The following is a 23196-nucleotide window of genomic DNA, read 5'->3' as shown; positions in this document are numbered from 1 at the left end:
GCTCACTACGCCACTGGAGTCAAGCTATCCTGGCTGATGACGGCTGATAGCCAGAAACCGGTCCTAGGATGCTTGATTCCGGTCCAGGGAAGACATGGCTTGGCAGTTCGGGCTGGACTGTTCCCATGAGGCACAGGGTCAAGACTGATTTGCATATGGCCATGTCTGAACTGGGGTGGTGTAGTGGGCAAAAGAACGATGGATTTAACCCAGATTTCTTGACTGGGGGAGAATGTCTGCATTGTCAGCATTCCGTCCATCATTTGTTTGTTGTAATTACTACCCCTTTAAGCATAGGTAATATGGAAGTAGACCTATGTGTTGTATCAAATGTGTCGAGGAGGAAATCCTCCTTCACAGGGTCATTGTGCAAGTCTACCCCGTGATAGTGTGCCACCCTCTGGAGTGGAACCCCAGTGAGTCTTCGGGTGGAGATGGCCTGGATGGGTAAAGGTCATCTTGTGGGACGTCAGGGATATCGGGGTTATTGTAGTCGTCCCATGGGTCTGGAGATCCTGTAGGGGTAGGGTCCTGGGGCACATCCCCTATATCATGATATGGATCCCCTTGATCGTCATCGTCTGGAGACGGGGTCGGAGAACGATGAGGTGGGGTTGGAGGAGACGTAGGGGGTGGAGGTGGAGGTGGAGGGGAAGGTATTCTGAGTGGAGAAGTAGCAGAGTCCTTCCTCTTTGGAGGTGGAGGCGGAGCCGGCTTGTCCAAATGTCTTTTCTTGGTAGAAAGTGTCAAATGACCCGTTTTGGGATCCCTGGTGAGAGTCTTTTGCAAGGGATCTGGTGCAAATAGTTCTGGAGACAGTATTTGGTCGGTCGGCGCCGAAGGAGTCGGTGCCGTTGTCTTTTTAGGTTTTTTCCGGTGCCGGTTTGCTTGGAGCCCGGCCTCGGAACCTCTGGTCGCTGCCGAGCTGGACTTAGGTTTGGAAGTGTCGGTTGCGGTGGTCTTGTGTGGTTTTGTCGGTACCGAAGATGGTGTCAGTACCGAAGAGATGGGCTTCTACCTCGAAGGCTTCGGTATGGAGCTGGGCGTCGAGGTGGAGGGTGGTCTCTTTTTCGGTGCCGAAACGTGTTTATCGGCGCCACTGGTAGGCTGGCTCGAGCCCGAGCCACCTGAAGGCTTACTAGGCTTCTTCACCGGGCCCGAAGGTGGGGTGTATGAAGCAGTGTCCTTGGATTTACCTAGGCCCGGAGGCAAAGGCGTGACCGCAGCCTTTTTCGGAGCCGGCAAGGGTGTGGGGGGGGGGGGGGGGGGGGGTGGTAGATTAGTACTCACGACCCTTTGTGCCGGGGTGATGTCCTCCACATCTGATTCGTTGGCCTCGGAAGCGCTGACGAGGTCCTCTTCTGTGCGACGCCGCTCTGGATCTTCGATGTCGTTTCCGAATAGGTCGACTGGAATGGACGTTGAGGAGTGTGCCATTGTTCTTCTGGCTCTTCGGCCCCGAATAGTCTTTTTGGATCGAAAAGACTTACACGCCGGACAGTCTCGGGCCTCGTGTTCAGGAGAGAGGCAGAGGTTGCATACCTCGTGAAGATCGGTGTGGGGAAATTTGGACCCACATCGAGGGCACTTTTTAAATGGCGTCCTTTCCATGAGCCGGGACCGGAGCTTAGTTAGGCCCGAAGGCTGCCGGCGACGACTGGAACCGAGGGTCCGTGCCGATGAGAAGGCGCGTCGAGTGGGGAGATCGCGATCGAAAACAATACCGCGATGTGGGTGAGGATTTCGCGTCGATCGTCGAACTGGAACCTGTTCGGAACCGGAGCGCGAAGATTACATCCGAACCCGATGGCGGAAAAAAACAATCTGAGGATGGAGCCGAAGCCCATGCGCAGTATGATCCAAAGGAGGAGTCACCGATCTCGTGACTTCCAAAGACTTTCCAAGAGGAAAAACAAACTGCAAACATCCGAGCCCAACACCAGATGGCGATCTATGCAAAAGGGTGTAATCTGCAGCTCATTTGCCTCGAACACTCACTTTTCTCAAGTTTCGCTTGTGGAAATTTTCACTGCCCTTTTAAATACTGACACTTAGACTTATGTATTATTTTTTCACACGTGTTTCTGACGTCTCTCATTCCATCCTTACATCTGGTATTTTGGATATAAATTTGTATCCTTTCTTCAAGAGGGACATTTCATGAAACTTCTTGTGTCACAAACCGTGTACATTCTTAAATAAACGCAGAGATTATTTTGTCACTTATCACAGGGTGATAATGTAGGAACATTGTGAATACTTAACAAGTGTATCAGGTGACACATCGTGTATCTCATTTGTTTCTGTACAGCCTTGATAAAGTCGCGGGATGATTTCCCATGTAAGCAACGAAACACATGGCGGCTGTTAGAAGACCCAAGGAGTAAAAGAAAACAACAAGAACTCACTTCTCTACGTTAAATTTGTGCTCACACTGCGCACTTTGATCATTTTGAGACAATACTTATCTGTGCTTGGGATTTTTCTTTTGAATAATGAAGTGGTACTGACCACTGACTTTGGAGAGATCGGTGGTTCTCCTTACCTTACAGCACCGAGATCCAGATAACATTCTAATACCGATACTAGTGCTGCTCTCCTGAGTGGCGCCGTTTGCCCTAATAACAATACCACTGTCCTTTAGCATTAACCCCACAGGAGTACTCAGACTACCATGTTGGGTTCTGAGTTTACTCTGTTCTATTTGGCATTGACCGATGCCCTTTAGCTCGGTGTGGGGTGTTGGATTTGTTTGAATAGTGTTTTCTATCTTTTCCCTTGTTTCTCGATCTATCGCTCGTAATAGGCCTGACCTCAAACATTGAGTTCTCTTTCACTGACCCTATACCTCCAATGATGTTCAGCAGACTTAATGGCATGCTGTGTTTGGCGGTATGTTGACATCACACTTCTGACTTGGAATATATGAGGTCTCAACAACCCCCGTAAGAGTAAGCCGGTTTTATCATATTTAAATCATCACACCATAATGGTGGCCTTTCTACAGGAAACACACATCCCTTCCCTGCCGTCACCCACTATCGCTGCCACCTGGGGAATCCACAGATATTTTAACTACAGTTCCTACTCCTGCGGCATTTGCATACATCCCCTTTGATCATCACATAACTATCACTGACTCGCAAGGTTGCTATGTTTTAGTCACATAAACTCTTCTAGGGAGAAAGGTCCTGCTCCTCAACATATACGCCCCCAAAGTTAGCGGTCCCGCCTACTTTCATGACCTCTCTGTGCTTTCAACCCATTTTATATTAGACGTGTTCATACTGGGGGGTGACCTAAACCAAGCACTTGACCCCCAGATAGACAGTACAAGCAACTGCCCAAGTGGCAAACCCCATGCATAACGAGCCCTCCGTGCTGTATTGGACGACCATTCTATCATGGACAACATCCTGGAACCATCCCAGTCCGTGTTCCGCAGCAACCACTGCACCGAAACTACCCTCATCGCCGCCACGATGACATCAGGGCACTGCTGGACAACAGCAAAACCGCGGCCCTCATCCTCCTGGACCTATCAGCCGCCTTCGACACGGTCTGCCACCGCACCCTACGCACACGCCTCCACAATGCAGGGACCCCAGACAAGGCTCTGGAATGGACCACCTCCTTCCCCTCCGGCAGAACCTAGAGCATCTGCCTCCCCCTTTTCCGTTACGAAGCCTCCGAGATCATCTGCGGCGTACCCCAAGGATCATCCCTCAGCCCAACATTGTTCAATATGTACATGGCCCCGCAGGCCCACGTCGCCAGACTGCACGACCTCAACATCATCTCTTACGCTGACGACACACAGCTGATCCTATCCCTCACCAAGGACCCCCTCACCGCCAAAACCAATCTCCACAAAGGAATGTAAGCCGTCGCCGAATGGATGAAGAACAGCCGTCTGAAGCTGAACTCGGACAAGACAGAGGTCCTCATCCTCGACTCCACCCCCTCAGCCTGGGACGACTCCTGGTGTCCGACCGCCCTGGGAGCAGCACCAACGCTCACCGACCACGCACGCAACCTGGGGTTCGTCCTCGACTCAACGCTCTCCATGACCAAGCAAGTCAACGCCGTCTCATCCTCTTGCTTCAACATCCTCCGCATGCTTCGCAAGATCCACAGGTGGATCCCCACCAACACAAGAAAAACAGTCACCCAGGCCCTCGTCAGCAGCAGGCTGGACTACGGAAACACCCTCTACGTGGGAGCCCCGACCAAACTGCTGAAACGACTGCAACGCATACAGAACGCCTCTGCCCGCCTGATCTTTAACATCCCTTGACACAGCCACATCACTCCCCACCTGAGAGACCTACACTGGCTGCCCGTCAACAAGAGGATCACCTTCAAGCTCCTCATCCATGCACACAAGGCACTCCACCACACAGGATCAGCATACCTCAACGGACGACTCACCTTCTACACCCCGAACCGCCAGCTCTGCTCCGCCGACCGTGCTCTCGCTACCATCTCCCGCATCCGAAGAGCGACCTCCGGCGGCAGATCGTTCTCCTACCTCGCAGCCAAGACCTGGAACACCCTCCCCATCCTCCTACGGCCGACCCAAGACCTACTAACCTTCAGGAGGCTACTTGAGACCTGGCTGTTCGAGCAGTAGCAGCAATCCCCCCAGTGCCTTGAGACCCTAGTACGCTCTACAAAGTTCCTGATTGATTGATTGACGCTTGGTGAACCCCATACCCTGACACCGCTAGCCACACCATCTATTCCGCCCCCCTCCCCCACCCAATCTGGACCTGGTTGGACTATTGGTTCCTTCCTAAACATGCTATTCCCTAGATGCGAGATTGAATATGCTACTTACCAGTATGCATCTGTTCTTGGCATGTAAGGCTGCTGACATTCATATCTGTGCATAGATCGCCGCCTAGTGTTGGGTCCGGATGTTTGCACGTTGTTGTCCTGGAAGAGTCTTCGAAGTATCCTTGGATAGGTGACTCCTCCCCTGGACTACAGTGCGCATGGGCATCCTCTCCATCCTCAGATTGTTTTTCGCCATTGTGGCAGTGATGGAGTAGATACAGAAAGTGATGACCATGCTTGCAGTAATTCTGAGAGCTGCAGCTGCGACAGGCGCCGGGGAGGAGGGAGGGCGATATGAATGTCAGCAGCCCTACATGCCAAGAACAGATGCATACTGGTAAGTAGCATATTCAGTTCGAGGCATGTGGGCTGCTGAATTCATATCTGTGCATAGAATACATAGCAGTGCCCTCTATTAGCGGCGGCTACCCGTGCCAGCTGCAGCGGTCTGAAAAAGTGTCTTGAGAACAGCCTGTCCTACAGCTGCCTGCTGTTTTGACTGCACATCTACACAATAGTGTTTTGTAAATGTGTGTGTAGTGGACCATGTGGCTGCTCTGCATATATCATGCAGGGGAATATTTCCTAGGAAGGCCATGGAAGCCCCCAACTTACGTGTTGAGTGGGCTCGTGGTGGAATAGTTAATGTGCGTTTTGCCTTTTGATAACAGATTTGAATACACTTAACTATCCATCTGGCTATCCCTGCTTTGGAGATGGCGTTACCTTTGTGGTGTGGGGCAAAGGCAACGAACAGTTGTTTTGTCTTCCTGAATGGTTTAGTCCTGTCGATGTAGTACATGAGGGCCCTCCGTACATCTAGTGTATGTAGTGCCCTTTCTGCAACAGTTTGTGGGTTTTGGAAGAAAACGGGCAGTTCAATAGTCTGATTCATGTGGAACTGCGATATTACCTTGGGCATGAATTTGGGGTTGGTACGTAGTACGACCCTGTTGGCGTGAACCTGAATAAATGGCTCTTGAACGGTTAGTGCCTGGAGTTCACTAACTCTTCTTAGGGAAGTGATCGCTACTAGGAAGGCCACTTTCCAGGTAAGGAATTGAATCTCGCATGAGTGTAGAGGTTCAAAGGGTGGACCCATCAGGCGTGTGAGGACCAAGTTGAGGTTCCACATTGGAGCCGGTGGGTGACTAGGTGGAATGACTCGTTTGAGCCCTTCCAAGAATGCTTTGATGGCAGGCACTCTGAATAGAGAGAGGTGCTGCCGGGTTTGCAGATAGGCTGATATTGCGGTCAAATGGACACGTATAGAGGTGTACGCCAGATTGCATCGGTATAGGTGTAAGAGGTAACAGATGATGTTGTGGATGGATGCGTCCAGCGGGTTGATGTCATTATTACCGCAATAAATGACGAACCTTTTCCATTTGGCTGCATAGCAAGCCCTGGTAGTGGGTCTCCTGGCCTCCTTGATGATGTCCATACAGTCAGGTGGCAGGTTGAGATAGCCAAACTCTAGGACTTCAGGAGCCAGATCGCCAGGTTCAGCTGTTGCGGATCTGGGTGCTGAACCTCTCCATGGTTCTGCGTCAAATGCGCGGGTTTGATCCGCAGCCTTTGATGCGGCACCACGGAAAGTTCGAGGAAGGTGGTGTACCACGGCTGGCGTGCCCACGTGGGAGCAACTAGGACGAGTGTCAGGGAGTGTTGTCGTAGTTTGCGAGCCACCAGCGGTATCAACGGCGCTGGGGGAAAAGCGTACGCAAATCTGCCGGACCAGTTCATCCATATCGCATTGCCCTGCGACTGCGGATGTGGGAATCTGGCGGCGAAGCTTTGGCATTTTGCGTTTTCGCTTGTCGCGAATAGGTCTATCTCTGGATGACCCCACTGCTGGAAGTACGGTTGGAGTACTGATGGGTGTAACTCCCACTCGTGCATCTGGTGGCTGTGTCTGCTGAGCAGATCCGCCATCTGGTTGTCCTTGCCAGGGAGGTGTTCCGCCATGAGGAACATGTTCCTTTGAATGGCCCACTTCCACATGCTCTGAGCCAGATGAGACAACTGTGGAGAGTGTGTTCCTCCCTGCTTCTGTATGTAGTACATGGCAGTCATGTTGTCCGTCCGGATCAATACGACTTTGTTGCACAGATGTACTTTGAATGCCTTCATGGCCAGGAAGATTGCCATCAGTTCCAGAAGGTTGATGTGCATCTTCTTCTGTTGTGTCGTCCATAGTCCCTGCACTGTGTAGTGGAGTACATGAGCTCCCCATCCCTGGAGAGACGCGTCCGCTGTCAGTACTATTTGTGGAACAGGCTCTTGGAACGGTCGGCCCTTGCAAAGGTTTTGTGGATTCCACCAATGCAGAGAGTTGTATGCCCGACCGCTCACCAACACTAGGTCTTTCAACTGTCCTTGAGCCTGATTCCACTGACGTGCTAGGCACTCCTGAAGTGGGCGCATATGTAACCTCGCGTGCGGGACTATGAAGATGCAGGAGGCCATCATGCCTATCAACTGCATAAACACTCGCGCTGGAAGCGAGTGATTGGGTTTGAACTTGGAGATCAGCAGTTGTATGCTGTTGATCCTCACTAAATTTGGCTGAGCTGTGGCCGCCAGAGTGTCTATAGTCGCACCTAGGTACTGTTGTACGTGTGCGGGCTGGAGATGGGACTTTGGGTAATTTAGTGAGAATCCCAGACTGTGAAGAAGGTGAATGGTGCGGGACATGTGGCTTGCACATTGCTGGGCTGACTTCGCTTGAACGAGCCAGTCGTCTAGGTAGGGGTAGACGTGTATATGCTGCCTCCGTAAATGTGCTGCCACAGTAGCTAGGCACTTCGTGAAAACCCTGGGCGCTGTTGTCACGCCGAAGGGAAGGACTTTGAACTGATAGTGCTGCCCCTGAACAGTGAACCTGAGGTATTTTTTGTGTGAGGGGTGGATGGGTATGTGAAAGTACGCATCCTTGAGGTCCAGTGAGGCTAGGAAGTCTCCCTGCTTGAGAAGCGGAAGGACTTGCTGTAGGGTGAGCATGTGAAAGTGCTCTGAAAGAATGTACTGGTTCAGGGGTCTCAGGTCTAATATAGGCCTGAGCGACCCGTCCTTCTTTGGAATTAAAAAGTAGAGGGAGTAAACCCCCGTACCCTGCTCGTGGATGGGTACGACCTCTATAGCGCCTTTTAGAAGCATACTTTGCACCTCTTGCTGTAAGAGCGTTAAGTGCTCTGAGGACATAGGACGGTTTCTTGGTGGTATTGTGGGTGGAGTGGAGGTTAACTCCAGACAGTAACCGTATTTTACAATATCTTTGACCCACCTGTCCGTGGTGATGGAGTTCCACGTGGACAGGAACCTTTGTAGTCTTCCCCCGACAGGTGTTATGTGGTCGGGAGGAAGGGAGAGGGCGTCACTGCTTGTTCTTGGGGGAGGACCTGGTGTTGCCGTAGCCACGTCCTCTGCCCTTTGTACTGGAGCCACGATATCCACCTCGGGTGTTTTTATCGTAGGTGGTCTGTGTATTGCCTTTGTTATACGTTTGTTGTGACCCCTGTCCTCTACCTGCCCCCTTGTTTCCGGGGCGACGAAAGGAGCCGCTCCGAAAGGACTGAGTTTGGAGGGCGCCCATGGACTTTGCAGTGTCCGTGTCCTTTTTTATCTTTTCGAGGGTGGTGTCAACCTCTGGGCCGAATAAATAGTCGGGGTTGACGGGCTGGTTCAGTATGTTGTTTTGTACCTCAGGCTTGAATCCTGAGATTCGTAGCCAGGCATGTCGTCGCAGCATGACGCTTGTGTTTATGGCCCTGGCAGCCGTGTCTGCAGCATCTAGGGCACATTTGATGGAAGCATTTGTGAGTAGCTGTCCCTCTCTGATAAGAATTTCTGCACCTTCTTTGAACTGGTCAGGGAGATGTTGGAGTAGTTGCTCCAATGTGTCATAGTGCGCTCTATCGTAGCGAGCGAGGAGCGCTTGAGTGTTGGCTATGCGCCATATGTTGGCAGCCTGGGCGGCAACTCGCTTGCCGGAGGTCTCTAGCACCTTGGACTCTTTGTCCGGGGGAGGAGCGTCACCTGTCGTTTGCGAGTGTGCCCTCTTGCGAGCATTCGCTACGACGATGGAGTCGAGTGGTAATTGTCCTTTGATGTAAGTAGGATCCCCAGGTGCTGATCTGTATTTTTTATCAATCCTGGGGTTTATCACTCGTGCCTTGGTGGGTTCCTTGAAAATGTCCTTAGCCGGTTTGAGGACCCCCTTCAGCATTGGCAGAGTTTTTACATGTCTTTCTGAGGATGCAAAAGTGTCCATTAGAAAGTCATCCTCGATGGTATCTGAGTGAAGCTGTACCCCATGGTTATTTGCAGCACGTTCAATAAGAGCGTTGAACGCCGCAGTATCCTCCGTGGGAGATGTTTTTGCCCCATAGAGTTGTGGGTCCTGTGTATCGAGAGGTGCACTGGGGTCTGCAGGGTCGCCCCAAGTTTGATCAGGGTCCTGCTGGTCATCAGGGTCTGTGTCTACATGGTAGGGTGCTTGGTCATCCATGTAGTCCTCCAATGCATCCGTGTCGGAGCGTGTGGGGGAGAACCGGTGTGGATCCTGGTAGGAGGAATGGAACGGTTCGTAAAGGAGAGGTTCTGATTCCACAGGCAGCTTCCTTTTTAGTGGGATCCTGAAAGGGTCCAATGGCGGTTCCGAAGTTATTCTTCGGTCGTGGAGAATCATCCTGCCAGTGTCGGCGTCGATGACACGTGACGGAGACGTCTCGTCCGGTGGAACCGGAGTCTGGGTAACCCGTGTCCTGAGTTGGAACATCTTCGGGATTGTTGACGGAGGCAAGCCGAAGGTAATGTTGGCTGGCCCCGTAGAGGTTGCTGGAGCTCCGATCGGGCCGGAACCCGACGGGTCTTTGAGGGCCGCCGTGGTTTTGTTGCTTTGCGTCGCAGCAGGCCGCACTTGGGGCGTCTTTGAGGCTTTGGCACCGGGCAGGTTCGTAGAGCCGGGCGTGGATTTTTTCGGTGCCGGCGGGTCCTCGAGTCGAGGTGTGGAGATCACCGTCGACGTCCTCGATACGTGAGGCTTCGGCGTCGTCGAGGGAGCGACGCGAGGCGAAGCAGGCGGTATTGCCCTCGGTGTCGTTGGCGTCGGTAGCCGAGTAGGTTTCTCGGTGCCGATGGCCTTTTTCCGTTTGTCGACTCCGATGTCGCCCGACTCCAGTTCGGCACCGAAGTCCCTCTTGGTGCGGTCGGTGCCGACGCGTTGCGCTGGCGTCGAAGGCCTCGATCCGACCAGCGCCACTTTCAGTTTCGGTTTCGGATGAACCGGAGCAGCTTTCGGTTTCGGTTTTGTGGTAGGGAAACCAGCTGGCTTATGCAGCAATGGCTGCCGCTGAACGTCCGAGGCCGGGCCCGAGGGCGGGGCCGAAGAACTACGGGATGGGTCTCGGGTAAGGCCCGAAGGCGATCCCTCGACCGGAGCCAAAGGCTGTGGCGCTGGTGTTTCTTCGGTTTGAACAGGTAGGCCTTGTTCATCATTGGAGCTACTCTCTTCGGCCCCTAAGGCCTCCTCGTCGTCTCCTACCTCGGTGTCGTCTTCACCTCTGTGGAAGAGTGACTCGTCGCCCTCGTCCGATCCGGGGTCGTGTTCGGAAACGGGACTGGAGGGTATGACTTCTAATTCTTCGACGTCGGCTTCGTCGAAGATGTCTGTTGGGGCCGGTGCCGCGTGCCGCGCCTCGAGTCTCGCCGCTCTTCGGTTCCTTAGAGTCTTCTTGGAACGGAACCGGGCACAGGCCATGCATGTCGATTCGTCGTGGTCCGGCGAAAGGCATTTGTTGCACACCGGATGGACGTCGATGTGTGGGTACTTCGCATTGCATACCGGACACCTTTTGAATGGCGTCCTGGATTCCATCGTCGAAGTAGTCGATGGACTGGTAAATGCGAAAGAAGTCGGTGCTGAAAGTTAGTAAACTAACAAAATTCTATCGAAACCCGATCGATAAACAGTACCGACGCGAACTAAAGGCCTTTTGGCCTCGACCAAATATTTTCCTAACTTGAGCTAAGATAGCACATCCGAACCCAATGGCGGAAAAAAACAATCTGAGGATGGAGAGGATGCCCATGCGCACTGTAGTCCAGGGGAGGAGTCACCTATCCAAGGATACTTCGAAGACTCTTCCAGGACAACAACGTGCAAACATCCGGACCCAACACTAGGCGGCGATCTATGCACAGATATGAATTCAGCAGCCCACATGCCTCGAACATTAAGGTACTCCTCTGCACACTGTCGGATCATGCCTCTATCCGGATGACACTTGTGATACCTTTTCATGGTGGGCTCACCGCCATGAAAAGGAGGGCAGTGAGGAAGCTCATAATATTCTTGGTGGTGCAGCAGCTGCACTGCCAGCATATTGTGGCCTCTGATCATTGTGCCACAGAATTAAGGATCCTGGCGATAGCAGCGGTCCTGTGGTGGTCCCTCCACCATAGTCGTAATACAAAGTGTGGACGCCAAACTCATAATCAGGCCCTAAGACTCGATGACTGGCCAGGATTATTAACTCACTTGATCAAGAAGAAGTTTTTCCTCATCACATCTCCCCTGTCTAAACTTTCAGTTCAATCTCGGATTGACTCAATTAATGTCCTTGACACTGATAGAGTGGAAATTCATATACTGCCTGGGGTAACTGTTAGGGGTTCAATATAATCATGTGTAGTCCACACCTGAATATTATCCACTGTGTAGAGATGCTTGATTTTAGAGAAAGTGTGAACCAATAACGCATACTGGTGAAAACGAACTCGATCCAATGTGAAGTTTGGCACATGGTATGTAGAAATGTAGTGAAAACATATAAACTGATGTAACATACTCACATAGAGCGTTAGTGATGTGATGCACTGATACACTGAATATATTTGAATGCTTATTAGGCTACTTATGTACGTGAAATAATGTATTCATATGGTTATCGGATATGCTTATTGAACGTTAATTAGTTCGTAAACCTATTGCTATGCATAATGTAGTACACTTATTATGTTAGCCTAAGTCGTAGGCCTGAAGCTGCAGCACATTAAAAAAGTTCTCGTTTCTGAAACTGATGCTTCGATTCTCATGTGAATTGTATAAACCTGTTTCTTTTTCACGTTTTGCACTGCAGGTTGACAAGTGCTTGTTAGCGAAGAGTAGCAACTTTGTTTCTTTCGCTAGCTGTGGAACGAAGAAAGTTACAGTGAGCAGGGCCTGGAATCAATAAGGTGGAAGGAGGTCAGCCGCGGTCTGTTTAGGTAAGAGTGGAGGGGCCGGGTGGGGAGGTGGGGGTTATTTTGACAGACAACGACAAGGGAAAATTAAATAAATAATTAATTTTCCTTCGTCGTCGTCTTGTCGAAATCCCCCTACGTCCGGCCCCACCACTCTTACCTGCACAGGCCGCGGCTGAAGGAGGTGCTTCCACACGGAAGCAGAAGAAGGAATCAAGGACGAATTGTTGCAAGGGGAGTACGTGGAGAAGACCATGGAAAGGTTTTGGCATCATGGAAAGTTTTGTGGCTGTACCTATCATTGAGCATGTGAGAAAGGCATTATGAGACCATTGCCGAATATGATTTTGGAAATATTATGAATTGTGACAGGGGCAGTGACCGGACTTTCCACTTTGCCTCTTAACCAGAGTGCACCTGATTGCCAGCATACTCTTTACCTATCACTTGGTGGAGAGACTTCATAGGACGACACCTTTTCTCTTTCAAACTTTGTGCAAGTTAACTAGGGATGTCACTTCTAGAGTTAGCGTAGGGATAGAGCATAACAAATGCTTTTCTCTTAAGAAGTAACGATGCAGGGAAACCTGGATTCCTGTTTTCGTTTACCTGCATCTTGATCGTTGAACTTGTTCTGCTCTTCTTGATGCAGGAGGTAAATTTGTTTAGACGGATCTGCATCATGTTATTTCCTTTGTACTTCTATACTCTCATGCTTAGATGCGTATATGTCCAACTATTTTTGAAATTTTAATTAACTCGACTAACTTTCATTTGGTTGTCACTCTGAGTTATTGTGTAGCTGCTATGAGTTACACTGAATATGCTGAATAGATTAACAAACCTTTTCTCCCCCTTACACTTTCATGATGCTTAAAGAACCATCCGAGATTTCACATCGAAAGATTTCTGACCAAATGGGCCCAGGACCCTTCAAATGTAAACAGATCATCATTGACAGCACCATATGAATGGGCATCATTCTCTAAAGAAGATATAAATCAATACAATACAACTACCTGACTTTTGTCAAAGTTCTGGTGCTGCTAAGGATTGACTATTGCACCTCTCATGCCTGAAAAACTCAGTGTACATTAACCCCCAGTAAAAGCAGCACTAAATGGTGCAGCACTCTTATCTATGGAGCCAAAAACATGACCATGTTTCACCTGTGTTCCTAAATGTCCATTGGTTACCTATTGAAGCTAGAGCTGTTCACAAAATAGCCTGCATCACTCATAAGGCCATACACATCTCCACTCCGCAACATGTGACTTTAAAGCTGGCAGACTCAGATCCTCATGCAGTGTTGATACATCACTTCTCAAATCCCCGACACCTAAACAGGAACACACAATGAATCAATCCTTTTCGACGAGTGCTAAAAGAGTCTTCAGCTCCCTGACCCAGGGTCTACACTCCACTACCTCATTGCCTATATTTAAGATGAAATTGGAAATTCTTCTCTTACAAAGATATTTTTAATCGACTCATTCTCGTATGATCACTTATATGATCACTCTTAGGCTCCTTGTCAAGACTCTACAATGACTTTTAATCCTTACTACAAACTGGCTTATCTTTGCTGCACAATCATCTTTAATTTTTCGTGATTTTTGCACACGACTAGGTCCTATCTTAGGTTAACATTGTTCACCTCAACTTTACTAGGAGCACTAAGGTTTTCACCCTGTTTCAGGTCTTTCTTTCCTCTCAAACGTGATAGCACTAACTTACACCTTTTTCAATTTTTATTTTCAGTGCTTTTGAGAATTTATCTTGCCCTTTCTTGCTGCAGTTGGTTCACTCTCTCTTGCTATTCCTTGTTCGTATTGTTATCTTTAGTTGGCTCATTTGTTTTCACGTAATTATTCTCTCATCAGTTCCTATGTAAAGCTTATATAACTTGTTTTTATTTGCATATAACCTACTTATGTGAAGCATTCAGGTAATTTCCATGCTGTATAAAAATAAATAAAATATATAGACATGATATAGTTCAGAGTCAGCAAGTTCTTTAGCAAAGGACCTCTCCTAGCGGAAGGAAGAGCCTCTTTAGATGTGATTGAAGGAAGTGGAGTTCAAGGAAGTTACACTGATGGAGCTTACACTGGAAATCTAAAACTGTTGCTCATTTATTGTGTGATCGCTGAAAATGGTAAAAACCTATTTTGCTGCATCAATCCTCCCATAATAAGGCCCTAATTAAGTTGTTGGTTGGAGTTGCCTCCGAAAGACATCCATGAGGTTTCAAAACCGACAGATCTTGGGTCGGCGGTCCGAAACCGCAATTAGGATGCCATTTCCCTATGGGAGCTTGTGCGGCGGTCAAAAACCGTCCGCAGTCCAAGCTCCCATAGGGAAATAGAAGTCACTGTAAATCTCTGCACTGAGTGGCAGGCACCTGATGGTATCAAACAAAAGAAGGGGACTATGGGCGCTTATAGGTCCAGCACACATGCCCCTGGGTACCCTGCCAGGTAGAGTCAAACTGGTGGAGTGAGGGTAGGGCGACCGGCTAATGAGCCGCTGCTCAACCGATGTTAGGCATACTTTATCGTCCCCTCTACCAGCATTCGATGCTACTGGTGATTAGCTCAAACTGGGTCAGTCTAAAAACCAGGTACCTCACGGTTAGGTTTTTCGTGTGTTTGGTCCACCCTGGATACTAATGAAGGAAATCAACTACTGTGTAGATAGTTTTTAATTTACTTTTGGTCCTGAAGAATTGCCAATTGATCCTGCGACAACCTAGGCAAGAAACATCTTGACCTCTAACCTTTAGCCACTACTGAACATAACATCAGTAGAGTGCCACTATTGCTTTTAACTGAGATCACTGGCCTCAGTGATTACAATTCATTTTGTGTACCACTATATGCCATTTTAGTATCTTCACCTCCAATTTGCACCCACACTTTTTACACTCATCCACACCACAAGGCCCTATACCTGCAATGCACCTTACGGCATTGGGAATAAAATATCTCAGATAAAGAGCCCCTCATAGGGTGCTCGTCAGGCATTGCAGCACCGGCCTGACGAGGAGCATGCCCTATGATGAAGCATGACACCTAGCCGGGTGTGTGAGGGGCCTAGTTCCTAATGTGGGAGACTCCTTCTCCCCTTTTAGGACATTAACCTATACCGAACAGTCCTCCTCTTTCCCGTTCTACATTTTCTAGAAACTGCATTCCTTTTTTATTAAACAGGCACCTGATGGTGCCTGTCACACAGTGCAGTGATTTACAGGGATACATCATAGATACCCTCAAGGCCCCAAACAGAGGCTGCTGAAGAAGGGGGGGGCCCTGCTAGGGGCCCTCCAAAGTCACTCTCCGACAGGCTTTCCATGTCGGAAAGCCCAACATGGAAAGCCTGTCGGAAACCGACATCATAATCCCGACAGCGGAAACGCTGTCTGTATGGGTTTATGGTGGCAGAATGACCGGCCGGTTTGAATTCTGCCCGCCGTAATCGTCATACGCCGGTTGGAATTCAAAGCAAGGATGTTGGTCGAAAAGCCTCCGACGTGCGGTCAAAGGCTTTCCGACCAACATCCTAATTAGGACCTAAATACCTAATTGCCATATAAACAGAAACTGCTTTCTGCGTTCACTACTTGTTATCCCACAACCATTACTGAGACACCCCGCAACACAGGCAAACACTTTCAGTGGACTCTGCATCGTATAGGTCTTCCTGCTAAGACTTGCACATCTGACATGCTGTTTTTCACTATCCCAAGCCTACACTTGGAATCTGCTAATGTCAACCCGCATGCTTGAGGTCCTCAACCAGGTGTATGTCTAGGCTGGCAAAAATATCATTCTATTCATCAATACATTTGAAATGACGTGGTGATTACAGGAAATTGGTAGGAATTAAAATTATTGTAGTATGTGATGTCAACAAGCATATTGGAAAAGTAGAGAAAAGGTTAGTAATTTATGAAGGGGTAATTGGACTTTGGAGATGAATATACATATCCTTTTCAGGTACCGTCATAGGTGGTGCTCCTTCTCCACTCTGAAAACAAATATAAAAAGGTCTCAGAGAAGAGGAAACCATTTTATTGAGCATCAATTTTAAACTACAGTATATCTGTGTAAATGTGACTTAACAGAGCAAGACTTACCAATTTCATCCTTAAGCTTCCCTAAAAAAACAAAAGGAAACAGTAATAAATATTTAATACATCTCATTTTAAATGACCTAGGGCTGGTTTTGAGTATGCTTGCCCGCCTTTTCATAATTTTATTGTCAACAAATAAATCTGCAATTTTTGCAGTTGGACGATTTTTAGAACTGGCTTTAAGGCTACAGCAATTACAAGCTGCTATCCACATCTGTGAAAAGGTTAAAAAAATAAAATAAATTGTAGTTCTAATCGATGGCTATCTACTGAAAGTCAACATAATCCTATGGCTTATAAATAAATTAAAGAACATTTAGAGTGGCGATGACCTTTAAGCCAAGGAGAAGATAATGACCAATTTATAAGAGTACACTTATGTAGTTGCATTGTGCTTCTATCGGTAGTCAAATTTAATTACCCTTTTCAATAAATCGGTAAGCAAAGACAACACTGGTTTTATTGATTCCAATAGTATCAGGTATGGCATAGCATAACGAACAGACATTAGGAATAAAACTGAAGATAATGAGCTAGTAATAACTGAAAAGTATAAATGCAGGCCATGAAGACGTCTGCTATAATCGACCTCCAAGAATTTTCTTTTGCAATATTGACATAAACACGATATTCAATGTAACTAATATAGGTGGAGCGAATGGATCCCATACACACGAATTGCATACTCACGCTATGGACACCTTACCGCCCCCTCTCTCAAACCTTAAAATGATCTCCTGGAATATTGCTGGCCTGCGAAGCAAGCTTCCTCTCCCAGATTGGAATGATTTGATCGCAAGTCACGACATATGCATATTCCAAGAGACCTGGAGCCGTGCCCCATTATATAAATCTGGGTATGCTTGTTTTTGTGTTCCAGCTGTTTCGAAGGGGTGAGGGCGTCCATCAGGAGGTCTCATAGTGTGGGTGAGCATTGCTCTCAATTGTAGGGTTTGTAACTTTATCTGCATTTCCCCAGATGTGATGCGATTGACGTTGAGAGGGCTTAGGGGCGGTCCCGTTATTGAGCTTTTTAATGTTTACAATAGAGGAACATGTGGAGGTTCAAAGTCATCGATAATTACAACCTTGGAAGACAAACTTTCTACATGTTCACCTGATTCTTTCATTCTAGTGGCAGGTGACATGAACTGTACGTTCGAACCCCTGGCCACAGAAGATTTCCTCGAGATTGAGAATGAGGATACCAGGTGGTCTATTCCACCTTTGACATTACCCCCTATAAAAAAATGGACACCAGTAGCAATTCAACTAAACGCCTTAACACTAGAATTTGGCCTTAGAGCAGCCAATGGACGTCTCCCATCTGATACCCTTGGCGCCAACACATTTAATAGAATGTTTTGCCAAACTCAAATTGATTACATCCTGATAGACCGACGACTATGGAGAAACGCAGTGGATATGACCATAGTTCCATCTACTGAGAGCGATCATAATCCCCTGTGTTTAATTATGAAGAGTCCATGGTCTTCTGATCCATCAGGTTCTGGCAACGGCCCTTCCATGCTTTCTAAGGAAATAGTTCCATCAAATTGCAGGAGATATCTCAAATGGCCCCAAATTACTTGCAATGAGCAAAAATTAATTGCAATAAAGGAGGTCTTGCTAGCCAACATCATGGAACTACAAAAAGCATGTAGCGACTCAGACGGGTGTCTAAAGGTTGGGACCATTCATACAGATACAGTCACGAAGATAGGCGCATTCTTTTTGTCACCCTTCCCTACGAGAATTTCTAATAAGTCTCACAAAACACCTGGAACATGGTACAGTTCGGAGTGTAGACAAAGAAAGACCACACTAATAACTGCTGTCAAAACTTCTGACTCTTGTCAAGTGCATAGTGCCAGAAAAGAGTACAGAAAGGCAGTGACGCGAGCAAAGCGTGCTTGGGAGGAATCCCACTGGTTGGAACTAAAAGCCGCCAGCTTGGCAAAGGACGGAAATGCCTTCTGGAACCTGTGCAGAAAGTCTACAGGCTCGGATTTTGACACCATCCCAAATCATATCACAAATCAAGAGTGGTTTGCCCACTTTAAAAAACTTTATTCCGGGGAGGAAGTACAAAGCCCTCGATCTCTGTATTACTCAACAGCCACTACCTCTATTTTTGAGGTATGTGACCCCTTCGTGGAGTCTGAGGTCCTGATTGGCATTAACAAAATAGTCCCAGCTAAGGCCCCTGGCCCAGATGGTCTCCCCGGCGATTTGTTTCGAGCGGACGCCCAAAATTGGGCAAAGTATTTTACTATTCTGCTCAACGCTCTCATAAATGGATCCCCCGTCCCTGATTCGTGGAAGGGTGCCGAGGTGGTCCCAATATTCAAAAAGGGTTCCAGGGAGGACCCTGCCAACTATCGACCGATCAGCCTCATTGATGCTGGCCAGAAGGTGGTTGGCAGGGTCTTATTGGAGAGAATCCTGCTGTGGGCTAATGAGAATAACATCCTGTCTCATTATCAGGCAGGATTTAGATCAAATACAGGCACAATCGACCAGGTCTTCAGACTCCTTCTCCTACACTGGAAGGTGGTCTTGATCGGCAAGGGCAGTCTTCACTTGGCGTTCATAGATTTGAAGACCGCCTTTGACCTGGTCCCTCGAGATCGCCTATGGTCAGTTATGAGGGAAATAGGCGTGCCCTTACCAATCCTTGATCTTCTGATTCGCTTGCACGAGGGCAACTATGTCCAGGTTAGATGGGGAAACCAGAACCAAAAAACTGCAAAAATCCCTGTTAATAGGGGAGTCCGCCAGGGCTGTGTTTTGGCACCCACTCTCTTCTCTATATTTGTGAATGGGATGGTAAAATTTTTACAAGATATTCCAGCAGATGCCCCGACCCTGGCGGGCGATAGGGACCCCGCCCTCCTTTTTGCAGATGACACCCTGCTAATTTCTAAGACCCCAGCAGGGTTGCAGAAGCTCTTGGATAGATTTTATTTGTTCTGTAACTCAAGAGGCTTGTCTATAAACACCGCGAAGACTAAACTTCTCTTGTTTAATTTACGTAGACCACCCCAAATTATCCCCATGTTAGATGGAACTCCTCTCGAACTTGTAAAAGTTTTTGATTATCTTGGCATTAGAATTTCCGATAATGTTAGCTGGAGACCCCATCTGGATAAGATGCTTCTCAATCACAGGCGGGGCGCAGGGGCTATTATGAAAGATCATCGCTCCTCGCAGAGCAGGCCCATTGCACCCGCTTTAGTGATTTATCAAGCAAAAGCTGTTAGCTCGGCCCTTTATGGTGCCGAGCTATGGGGCTTCGACAACGTTGAAGAAATTTCCAGGTCAGAGAATAAATTTTTGAGGGAATTGGTCTCAGTCCCAAGGGGCACTCCCCTCAAACCCTTATTTAGCGATTTGGGTAGGCGAACAATCAAGGACCTGGCAAGAGTGCGCCCCCTGCTTTTCTGGGCACGTTTATGGCGTACCCCCGAACTATCAAAGTATGCAGAGGGCCTTAGAGAAGTGATAAATACCCCGGGCTCATATAAAGTTGGTTGGCTCTGCAACATCAAGAAGTTTTTTTCCTTGTTGGGATTTAGAGAAGTCTGGGAGCCCGGCAAATTAATAAACAAGACTGACCTCAAAAGAGCTTATTGGGCATGGACCGACACTCAAGAGATCAGCAATCCCAACCTAGGCAGGCTAACAGAAGACTTCTACTTACATAAACAAGTTGTCAGTCTTGAGTCCTACCTCGATTTTGTTCAGAAACCAAGAGACAGAACACTCTATATACAATTTAGATTGGGCACACTACCAACCCGAGAGTATACCAACAAATGGAAGCCTCCCTATCAAACCCCGGCATTTTGCCCGAGCTGCTGTGGGAAGGTCGAAAGTATTGCACACCTTATGTTCGAGTGCCCAGCTTACAAAAACCCAAGAGACAGGTGGTTAAGTCCTGTCTGTAGACAGCTGGGCACATTGAACTATCGTGTAGCCCTTAGAATTCTCCAATCAGACACCAGTGCTGTGTTGGTTTGTGGTGTGGCCAAATTTCTTGGGTGATCGTGGATAATTAGGCTCGAGTCTCTCCGTTCTGACATGACTTTTTAGCTTTTTTACATTTTACTTTTTTTAGATTGTCTTTTTTCAATCAAAAGCACTGGGATCAATATTGCAATTTAATTCTTTTTTATCCGATTGTAAATATTATATCATATATCAAACGTATTTATTCATTTTTAAGCACACTTTTCCCATACGATAAACTGTATCTTTTATGTATGTATGTTGATGCTTTTATGATACAAATTTTTATCGAAATAAAGCTTTGATTGATTGATTGATTGATATTCAATGTATAATGTACGTCTGTTTTTTAACATATTTTATGCTCTGTATGGATACTTTTCTGTCACGTGAAAACAAATAATTCCAATATCCGGCACTTCAGAAACACATTAAAAACTAAAAATGTGAAAAAGTTGTGAAAATTGTGGTTTTCAAGAATGTTTTTTAGAATAATGAAAAAGTAAAGATACTAATTATTGTACATGTACTTTTTAACGGTTAACAATTTAGAATTTAGAGTTGTTTAAAAGATTAAATGTAAGCTTTAAGTAGTAGTTAGGGTGCATGTCTGTGCTATGTTTATGGTTAGGAATGAGTTTGGGGTAAGTGTTTGAGATGGGATTAGGGGTTTGTTAAGGTGAGGGTTATAGTAAGTGATATCATTGGCTTTAGTAGTTTTTACAATTGTTTCTTTATTCCTGTGAATACAATATAAAAAGTATTTTGGCCATCATGCATGGATTTGTTCTCAGAGACATCTCTGTTGATGTCATATGTGGTAAGTAACACAGTGAGTCTTGTAATAGTTATTTGGGTTGACACTCCTGTGTACGCCCAAGTCAGTATCAAGAGCCAACTTAGAATTTGGGCCTCGAACATTCATTTTCTGGGCTCAGTTAAATGAATACCATCAACAGTAAGGAATATGCTACTTACCAGTATGCATCTGTTCTTGGCATGTAGAGCTGCAGAGTCACACACTGAGGATAAGATCGCCATCTGGTGTTGGGCTCGGATGATTGCAGGTTGTTGTTGTCTTCGGAGAAGTCTTTGGTCACGAGGTTGGTGACTCCTCCCCTGGACAACAGTGCGCATGGGCATCCACTCCATCGGCAGATTGTTTTTCGCCATGATGGGAAAAGATGGAGTATATAGAAAAAAAAAGAAAGGATGTCCATGTGTAATGTCTAAGTAAGACGGATGCTGGAACAGATACAGGTCCCGGGGAGGCGGGCGGGCGTGTGTGACTCTGCAGCTCTACATGCCAAGAACAGATGCATACTGGTAAGTAGCATATTCCGTTCGAGGCATATGAGCTGCAGATCACACACTGAGGATAGATTATACAGCAGTGCTCCCCTTAGCGGTGGTCGCCTGTATCCGTTGCAGCAGTTTGAAATAAAGTTTTTAGGACAGCCTGGCCCACGGAGGCCTGTTGTTTGGCCTGCACGTCAACACAATAGTGTTTAGTGAAGGTATGCGTGGTAGACCATGTGGCTGCCTTGCAAATGTCTTCTAAGGGAATATTGCCTAAGAAGGCCATAGAAGCCCCTATTTTACGCGTGGAGTGCGCCCTAGGGGGAACTGTGAGTGTACGTTTAGCCTTGAGGTAGCATATTTGGATGCATTTAACTATCCACCTGGCTATTCCTGATTTGGAGATCGGGTTGCCTTTGTGTGGTGGCGCGAAAGCAACAAAGAGTTGTTTTGTCTTTCGAAAAGGTTTTGTTCTGTCGATGTAATAAAGCAATGCTCTTTTAACATCTAAGGTATGTAGGGCCCTTTCAGCTACCGAGTCTGGATTTGGGAAAAAGACCGGTAGTTCTACTGATTGGTTAAGGTGGAAAGGGGAAATCACTTTTGGAAGAAATTTAGGGTTTGTCCTAAGAACCACTTTGTTACGGTGTAGTTGTAAGAAAGGTTCTTCAAGTGTAAGGGCTTGTATTTCACTTACTCTGCGCAGGGAAGTGATTGCGATAAGGAAGGCTACCTTCCATGTTAGGAATTGCAATTCACATTTGTGCATAGGTTCAAATGGGGGGCCCATGAGTCTTGTTAGAACCACATTGAGATTCCACACTGGGGCAGGTGGCAATCTTGGGGGAAGAATCCTTTTGAGACCTTCCATAAACGCTTTGATGGCTGGTACCTTAAAAAGGGACAGGTGTTGCCTATTTTGCAAGTAGGCTGCCAAGGCTGCTAGGTGTAATCGTATAGAGGAATACGCTAGATTGCATCTTTGCAAGTGTAGTAGATAGCAAATGATGTTTTGGATGGAAGCATCCAATGGATGTATGTCATTATTAGCGCAGTAGATGGCAAATCGTTTCCATTTAGCGGCATAACACGCTCTAGTAGTAGGGCGTCTGGCTTCTTTTATGATATTCATACAGTCTGGAGGGAGATTGAGGTAACCGAACTCTAAGACCTCAGGAGCCAGATCGCTAGGTTCAGTGTTTGAGGATCTGGGTGTCTGATTTCTCCATGGTTCTGGGTTAACAGATCCGGGGAGAGGCGTAGCTTTTGATGTGGAACTAAAGATAGTTCCAGAAGTGTGGTGAACCACGGTTGACGTGCCCAAGTGGGAGCCACTAGTATTAGTGTTAGTGACTGTTGTTTCAGTTTGCGTACCACAAATGGAACTAGTGGGAGAGGCGGAAAGGCGTACGCAAATCTGCCTGACCAGTTCATCCATAGGGCATTGCCCTTCGACTGTGGGTGTGGAAACCTGGCGGCGAAGGTTGGGCATTTTGTGTTTTCGGGAGTGGCGAACAGGTCTATGTCTGGTTGTCCCCACTTTTGGAAGAAGGGGAGTAGAACCTTGGGGTGTAGTTCCCATTCGTGGATCTGTTGTGTGTGGCGACTTAGGAGGTCGGCCACTTGATTGTGGATCCCTGGGAGATGTTCTGCTAACAGGTAGATGT

General features: G+C 47.5%; 1 protein-coding gene across 1 annotated transcript in view; it reads right to left on the bottom strand.

Moving 5' to 3' along the window:
* The window catches only part of LOC146782861 (butyrophilin subfamily 1 member A1-like), a 174552-nt gene that overhangs the window by 50240 nt on the left and 101116 nt on the right, over nucleotides 1-23196 (bottom strand). The window contains exons 6-7 of the mRNA XM_085639809.1: nucleotides 16223-16243; nucleotides 16087-16113 (exon numbers count right to left, since the gene is read on the bottom strand). Of these exons, the coding sequence (XP_085495935.1) occupies nucleotides 16087-16113; nucleotides 16223-16243 (48 nt within the window). The remainder of the gene's footprint in view (nucleotides 1-16086; nucleotides 16114-16222; nucleotides 16244-23196) is intronic.

The sequence above is a fragment of the Triturus cristatus genome, chromosome 12, assembly GCF_964204655.1.
Source record: "Triturus cristatus chromosome 12, aTriCri1.1, whole genome shotgun sequence".
NCBI classification, from domain to species: Eukaryota; Metazoa; Chordata; class Amphibia; order Caudata; family Salamandridae; genus Triturus; species Triturus cristatus.
The sequence above is the reverse complement of the archived record's forward strand: the minus strand, read 5'-3'. Positions and strand labels throughout refer to the sequence as shown.